The 8,519-nt window shown below is 36.0% G+C and overlaps 1 protein-coding gene across 1 annotated transcript; it reads left to right on the forward strand.

The window, feature by feature from the left end:
* Window positions 1-4,631: 4,631 nt before the first annotated feature.
* On the forward strand, window positions 4,632-6,297 carry LOC133331670 (protein CWC15 homolog). Its single transcript, XM_061540050.1, has 2 exons — window positions 4,632-4,781; window positions 5,683-6,297. The coding sequence occupies exons 1-2, from the start codon at window positions 4,651-4,653 to the stop codon at window positions 6,275-6,277; spliced, it is 726 nt and encodes a 241-aa protein (XP_061396034.1). The 5' UTR covers window positions 4,632-4,650; the 3' UTR covers window positions 6,278-6,297.
* Window positions 6,298-8,519: the final 2,222 nt, after the last annotated feature.

Raw genomic sequence — 8,519 nt, forward strand, 5'->3', positions numbered from 1 at the left:
AAAAATATTCTTTCCAAAAATTAATCAGTGTTACGTGGGCCTGTATGCGACTAGGGGCCAACTCCGTTCGGACACCAGCTAACTCAGCCTTACTTCTCCTGGGTGTGATTTACGCACGAGTTCGTAAAAATTCTGTAACATTAGTCCCCAATATTTTAAAATCTCTCATTAATGTCAAAATGTTGTGTTAATGACGATAATCACTTTTTTCGCAATGAACCACCCACCTCTTTGAAAACTGTGCACTGGCCTGAAAACAGGAGTAAACCACAAACAATCCTTTTCATCACTAACAAGATAAAAAAATAAATCTCTACTTATATCCATCATCCCATCGAACCCTCCACGGCGAACTACATAACTCAAATGACCAATTGAAAAAAAACTGGAGAAGTGACGTGTGTGTGTGTGCCAACAACAAAGTCATATTCGTATTAATGACAAGATACGATTATCATGAACATAAACAAAGGATACGTGCCGATGGTGTGTATGCCGACCACCTTCCGATAAGGTAATCTTGACGAGCCTCTCAACAATACAAACAATGGTGAAAAGCGTTAAAAAGGTAAACAAATGAACTCGGGCGCCGGCGATGAGACTGGAAGGCACTAATCCCCATACAGATAATAATGAAAAATTCAAATTAGAGAATCTGCGAAGGAGAGATCATCATCAGCCTCATCGACATCATTACCATCTGCAATTTACCATTCCCTGCTGAATATGAAAATAATTAACTTCCGAAGGGGTAAGGGTCCAAAGACCAGTTAACTAGCAGATCATGATAGTGTAGTAATGCCTGAATGAGAATATGGTCACGTTCAAACCTCTTCGGCTCATCACATCACATCACAAGTGAACTCAATCAAAATGTGATCTGCAAATAAGTCAAGAAGTCCCGAAACAACTAGTGGCAATTTTCTCTTTTAATAGTTCAAGACTTCTGAACGCAAAATACTCTTGCCAGGGCAAAAATGAAATGGAAAGGAAGTCATCCAAACCGAAAACGAATGAAGATCGGTGGATCATGTCATTCTCATTGTGGCATGGCAATGAACTACGGCATTCTTGATTCGAAAGCTAAGGGAATTTGCATGAATGAACAGCCAACATTGAGCCATAATCGGTATTAGCAACAAACAATTTTATGCTTCGTATTGACAGGTATTTGAGGAGAATCAGGGACGTGACCTTTGGAAAAAAATTAAAAAATTCCAAAAAATACTCTTTAAAAAAATCGATGACCTCTCGAAAAATATTTTTTAATAAATCCACGCCTTGTTGGGTCAATTCGATGACCTTTCGAAAAATATTTTTTCATAAATCCTCGCCTTGTTGGGTCACTTCGATGACCTTTCGAAAAATATTTTTTGATAAATCCTCGCCTTGTTGGGTCACTTCGATGACCTTTCTAAAAATATTTTTTAATAAATCCACGCCTTGTTGGGTCACTACGATGACCTTTCGAAAAATATTTTTTAATAAATCCACCCCTTGTTGGGTCACTTCGATGACCTTTCGAAAAATATGTTTTAATAAATCCACGCCTTGTTGGGTCACTTCGATGACCTTTCGAAAAATATTTTTTAATAAATCCACGCCTTGTTGGGTCAATTCGATGACCTTTCGAAAAATATTTTTTGATAAATCCACGCCTTGTTGGGTTACTTCGATGACCTTTCGAAAAATATTTTTTTATAAATCCACGCCTGTTGGGTCAATTCGATGACCTTTCGAAAAATATTTTTTGATAAATCCACGCCTTGTTGGGTCACTTCGATGACCTTTCGAAAAATATTTTTTGATAAATCCACGCCTTGTTGGGTCACTTCGATGACCTTTCGAAAAATATTTTTTGGTAAATCCACGCCTTGTTGGGTCACTTCGATGACCTTTCGAAAAATATTTTTTGATAAATCCACGCCTTGTTGGGTCACTTCGATGACCTTTCGAAAAATATTTTTTGATAAATCCACGCCTTGTTGGGTCACTTCGATGACCTTTCGAAAAATATTTTTTAATAAATCCACGCCTTGTTGGGTCAATTCGATGAGCTTTCGAAAAATATTTTTTAATAAATCCACGCCTTGTTGGGTCAATTCGATGAGCTTTCGAAAAATATTTTTTAATAAATCCACGCCTTGTTGGGTCAATTCGATGACCTTTCTAAAAATATTTTTTAATAAATCCACGCCTTGTTGGGTCACTACGATGACCTTTCGAAAAATATTTTTTAATAAATCCACCCCTTGTTGGGTCACTTCGATGACCTTTCGAAAAATATGTTTTAATAAATCCACGCCTTGTTGGGTCACTTCGATGACCTTTCGAAAAATATTTTTTAATAAATCCACGCCTTGTTGGGTCAATTCGATGACCTTTCGAAAAATATTTTTTGATAAATCCACGCCTTGTTGGGTTACTTCGATGACCTTTCGAAAAATATTTTTTAATAAATCCACGCCTTGTTGGGTCAATTCGATGACCTTTCGAAAAATATTTTTTGATAAATCCACGCCTTGTTGGGTCACTTCGATGACCTTTCGAAAAATATTTTTTGATAAATCCACGCCTTGTTGGGTCACTTCGATGACCTTTCGAAAAATATTTTTTGGTAAATCCACGCCTTGTTGGGTCACTTCGATGACCTTTCGAAAAATATTTTTTGATAAATCCACGCCTTGTTGGGTCACTTCGATGACCTTTCGAAAAATATTTTTTGATAAATCCACGCCTTGTTGGGTCACTTCGATGACCTTTCGAAAAATATTTTTTAATAAATCCACGCCTTGTTGGGTCACTTCGATGACCTTTCGAAAAATATTTTTTGATAAATCCACGCCTTGTTGGGTCACTTCGATGACCTTTCGAAAATATTTTTTAATAAAACCACGCCTTTATAACCTATCGAAAAAATATTATTTTAATAAAAACCCCCTCCTCTCTGAGTATATTTGCTACGCCCTTTGTTCACGTTATGCAATTCCATTTAAATTGCTGCATAAAAATTCATCCATTTCAGATGGCAAGAAAATTGATTTTGTTGTTGTGACGTTAAAATACCTTACGAAATCGATTATGATTTGCTGATGTATCCAGAACCAACAAATTGTGCAAAACAAATCAAACAGACAAGAGGAAAATACTCTGATCTGATCATAGCAAACAGGAGAAACACCTTTACCGCACCATAATGCAAAAGAAGAGACGGAAAGTTCTCCTTAGAGAAATCCAGTTGAAACGGATCATCATCCGCCAAACGTCATTCCATCTAAAGTTGATAATTTATGATTTTGTTGATCTTTGTTTGCCGCTATTTGATTGTTTTTGTTGTTGTTGGTGTTGTTCTGGTGAAGAGTTCAGATCATGAAATTTTTGTGTTGCTACTGATGTTTTTCTGTGGTTTCACACTTTGGTTAAACAAAATTGATACGCCTGCACCGAATTGAAAAAAAAAACAACAACAAAAACTAAACTCTAACAACACTGCCACCGAAAACGAGACATGCCAAGGGTTCATCTTCTTGGCGAGAAAACAAGGAGTTATGATGATGATGGCGCATAAATCTCATAATGGGTGAAAGAGTTCAATCATGTCTGTCTAAGTCATGTTTATGAAGGCCTGCGTGCCTGCCTGACTCAGCTTCGTCATTAACAAATAGCACCGCTAACTGCAAAGATAAAGAAAATTTGAATTTGAAGAGAGGATGGAGGTATATTTGCATAACTAATGTGGAACTTAGTGTCTGCTGATGTTCTTCCAGTCGTTGTTAGAAAATAATTTGTTAATAATCATTGGGGAACCATGCAGGGGAAGCAGAAGGCGCCAGTCTAGTGAAGAGGTGATATCAATTGGTGTTCCTAATTTAACACCCTGCATCGTCTTCCTTTGGGGCCAAATTAAAGATTATAGATAAAAGATTCACGCCCTCAATTTGTAAGACTATCGAGAACACAGGGCAGCCACATTACGATTTGGTTGTACAAAATTATATGACAAGGATTGCAGGTCTGTAGGTCCCTTCGTGGCGGTCATTTGGCAAATACTGCCTTTAAATATTAACGGCATTCATCCGATATCTTTGCCTCAAACAATTCAATATTTCTTTGAATACCAAAATAACAACCTTTTATTGAAGTCGTAAACCTTTCAGCTTAATGAGTCACCCTGTAAACAATAAATAAACTCTCTGGACACTTCCAATATTTCATGAACAACAATCGATCTCCACACCCCTGTCATATGACATTTTCAGCTTTCAGATACCTTTCGTTTTTTGCTTCAATCCACACAATATTATAACGATACTGTCTGGCATTTTTAATCTAAAATTCGGAAATTCAATAAACATAACATATCTAAACAGCATCAATCTTCTCTCTTTTAATCTCAGTCTCTTTTCCCTTAAAATTTGAATGTAACAGCTGACAAACCAAAACATTGAACAAGGCAAAGCAAACATGTTCACAAAAGAAATGACACTAGTTCACACAGTGCCATTCAGTGAATAAACGCACACAATTGAACATTAAACAAGAAGAACAAGCAGCAAAACGTTTTGTGTGAAGAATTACAAAGAAATTTCGTGAAATTATTAATATTTTACCAAAAATATTTTTAGAAATTAAGCCAAATAAAATAACAAAATGACCACAGCTGCCAGACCAACATTTGATCCAGCCCGTGGTGGCAGCGGTAAAGGTGAAAAAGATTTGAGTGCCCTTAGTAAACAATACAGCAGCAGAGATTTGCCTGGACATACCAAACTGAAATACAGGTTAGTGGTAAACAATAGTCATCTTATTACCTCCACCATAATGTAGATCTCTTTTCATTACAACACAAATATTTTCTATCTAAATAGTTTAGTCATATGTCCGTATGTCCGTCCGTCGACTGAACTCATGAGAAGGATCCCAATATTTAATATAGACCTTAGAAAATCTTCAAATACCCAGCTATTGCTCCCTGGATTGGCGATGTTTGGATATAGCATCCATTTCATGTCACCGATGAAGGGTTTTAATTTGGAACTCGGTTCTTGGAGGGTGAAAAATATCTTTGCAGAAAATTGTGAATACAGATACATAGCCCCATATAATGGTTCTGCGGAAGATAATTTATGATATACCTTTTAAATTGTGTACTTAGGTTGCTGTGATGTTCAGCATTAAAAATGGTGTATTTCAACCCATATTTTGTTATAGTCCCCAGACTAACGGTACCGCACAATTTTCTTTAATTTGATGGTTTTAGTCTCGTCTTCCAACCGAAGGGCCGGTAAGAGAAAATTATCAATCAATAGGTCTCGCCCTATATTAGGTATTTCGATGGTTCTAGTAACACCTTACAGCCGAAATGGTTGAAATTTGGCATTCCTGGTAGATATGGAACTTCTTTACTGAAATTGTTTAACATAGATCCTTGTTTCGACATATCCCCAATATAACAGTCCAAGAAAAATTGTCAATGTTGGACCCTCTTTTGGCATTGATAGGTGCCAGTCGAAACCACTGGCAGGAATTTAACATAACCTAGCCCCCATAAGGTCTCGACACATCTAAGGAATTTTGAATGCTCACCTCATGGCGGGGGGTATAACAAGTTCGGCCCTGTTGAACTTAACAACATTTTCACTTAATTATTTTTTTAAATTAATCTTTGTTTCCTACTTTCAGAGAAACTGGTCAAGGTACCTCCGATGAGTTGCGCAATCGTGATTTCCGCAAAGAATTAGAAGAACGCGAACGTGAGGCAAGGCCCAGTAAAAATCTACCCTCAATTGTGCGTAAAGCCATCGAAGCCAACAACTCGTCATCGGCCAGTAGTACACCGAGTAGTAAACGTGCCAAATTGGATGCACCACCTGCTCCAACAAATCTTGATGCTGATGATCCCGTCGATAACGACAGTTCTGATAGTGACTCTGATTCAGATGATGAAGATGACACTGCTGTGTTGCTAGCCGAATTAAATAAAATCAAACAAGAACGTCTGCAGGAGGCAGCACGTAAAGAGCAAGAAAAGAAACAGGAAGAAGAACGTATTCGTATGGAAAATATTCTATCGGGTAATCCGCTGATAAATTATGCATCTGGGTCGGCAGCAACAGCCAGCAAAGCGGTGGCAGATCTAAAAGTTAAACGTCGTTGGGATGATGATGTCGTTTTTAAGAATTGTGCTCGCACTGAACCCGAAAAGAAAACACATTTTATTAATGATTCGCTGCGCAGTGAATTCCATAAGAAATTCATGGAGAAATATATTAAGTAGTTTAAGATTTTTCTTCTTCATTTTTCTTTTAAAAATAATTTGATAACAGTACAATACATAAAAATAGATAAATAATTCATTTTTTAAATACATTATAAACGTTTTGATTATTACTTTAACTATTCGTGTATAAAGATTGATGTTGCACGGTTGAGTAAAAAGTAAAATTGGTCGGTGGGTCTTAAAAAATGGACAAAGGAATTTTAAGTTATATAATATTACCGGATATATATATTTAATAGCTTAAACCTTGGTAGATGATATGATTAATTTGGAGGACTACGACTATAATCCACCGAGATCTCGAAATGGATAATCAGACGAACATAACTAAAAAATAATTGTTTGGCAATTTCTTCCATATCTGGCCATATTTTCAAGGAAGTCCGTGTATTTTTGAAATTATTTGTTAAGGAAACCCCACAAGCTTGGATTTTTATACCCTACACAACTATGTTGTCAGGGTATTATAGCTTTGTGCTGCCCCAAGAGTTTGTAACGCCACGAAATATTGATCCTAGACCCACCTTTAAGTATACCTAGACATCTAGAAATGTCCGTCTGTCCATTATAATTTGTAAACACGATACAGGCCACAATTATGGACCAATCACGAAATTTTGCATGTAGGGTGGTTCTACCCAATGAAGACCCCTATTGTTTTTTGAAAAGATCGGTTAATATTTAGGGGATGAAATGGACCAAAAACTTAATTTTTGTCTGATTTTCTGGTCGCTCCAGAGGCCACAATTATGGCCCAATCATCGCGAATTTGTACATGGAGGAGGGGATCGGGCCAAAGAATAAGCATGGCTGTTTTGATAAATATCGGTCAATATTTAGCGGGTCAAATTGACCCTGACATTTGTGTGAAAAATGACAAGATTTGTATTCTATGGCGTATATGATATATGATAGGAGTGGTTGACCTTCACATTGATACCAATTATATTGTCATATGTACTCGGAAGTGGGAGTTACACTTAAATATTTACAGGTGCTTAAGTATTCAGATATTATTTAGTGAGGCAGTAACCCACTTTAGGGGAAATATTCCGTGGGGTTCCCGTTATGGCCAAGGACAACACCTATAATTTCCGACAATGATCAGATAATAATTTTGGGTGAAGTGGGCCAAAATCCCAATTTTTTGTGTTTTTTCGAGTCGATCTATAGGCCACAAGTGAAAGCCGAACATCACAACACACGGTGAAGGGTATCTGAACAATCAATTAGAAGGACTGTACAGAATATTAGAAATATTCGGAAAATGTGTCAGTGTAAGGAAGAGGTGCTTTTGACCTCTAATTGGGCAACAGGGTGTAGGATATCACGAAATATTGCCCAGGCTCGGAATAAACATCCGCAGAAAGTTACAGTTCCGTGGTAGGTGTGTAGGGTATCGAATGGTCGGCCCTGCCCGAATATATTGCTCCGCTCACTGGTTTTATTTTGGATTTATTTATTTTTTTAATAGAAGCGTTTATTTGTTTTTTTTAATAGAAGCGTGGATTTATTTTTTATAGAAGTGTGGGTTTAATTTTGTTTTTAAATAGAAGATTGGATTCATTATTATAATTATTTTTTTTTAATAAGCGTGATTTTTTTTTTTTTTTGTTTTTTGATAGAATGGATTTAATTTTTTTAAATAGAAGCGTATATTTTTAGTTTTTTTTTATAGATGCGTAGATTTTTAGTTTTTTTTTAATAGAAGTGTGAATTTTTAAAAATATTTTTTAAAGAATAACCACCACAAAAATTTATTGCCTCGTTTTTTTAATACCCACAAGCTTAGTTTTGCAATATTTATTTCTTAAAAATTTTCAAAAAAAAGTGGATTTTCAATTTATTTATTTTTTAGATCATAAAAGAGGATTAAAAAAAAATTTCACTCAATGTTACAAAATTACCACCATATTCGGTCGGTATATTAGTCGTTTTTCAGCTGAATGTCTCTAAAAGTACGCCCATATTCTCGTAATGTTGAGGATATAAGGCATATTCTTTAACCGAATTGGATTATCTTTGGTATTTGCAGTACTCATTAGATGGTGAATCTTCATATACTTTTGAAAAATTAAAATTTCGGTCGATCTTTGTGTACATTTTTGACATTACGAAGTGGCTGTTAACATAGCATAATCCCAATATAAAAATCCCAACAGTTTTTTTTATGAATCTGAAGGGTATGAATATTCCGTCCCCTTCTAAAAGTCCCGATCGATTTTAAATATCTAACTCC

The sequence above is a fragment of the Musca vetustissima genome, unplaced genomic scaffold, assembly GCF_032173495.1.
Source record: "Musca vetustissima isolate MV318-11 ecotype Yass unplaced genomic scaffold, APGP_CSIRO_Mvet_v1 utg29024, whole genome shotgun sequence".
NCBI lineage: Eukaryota > Metazoa > Arthropoda > Insecta > Diptera > Muscidae > Musca > Musca vetustissima.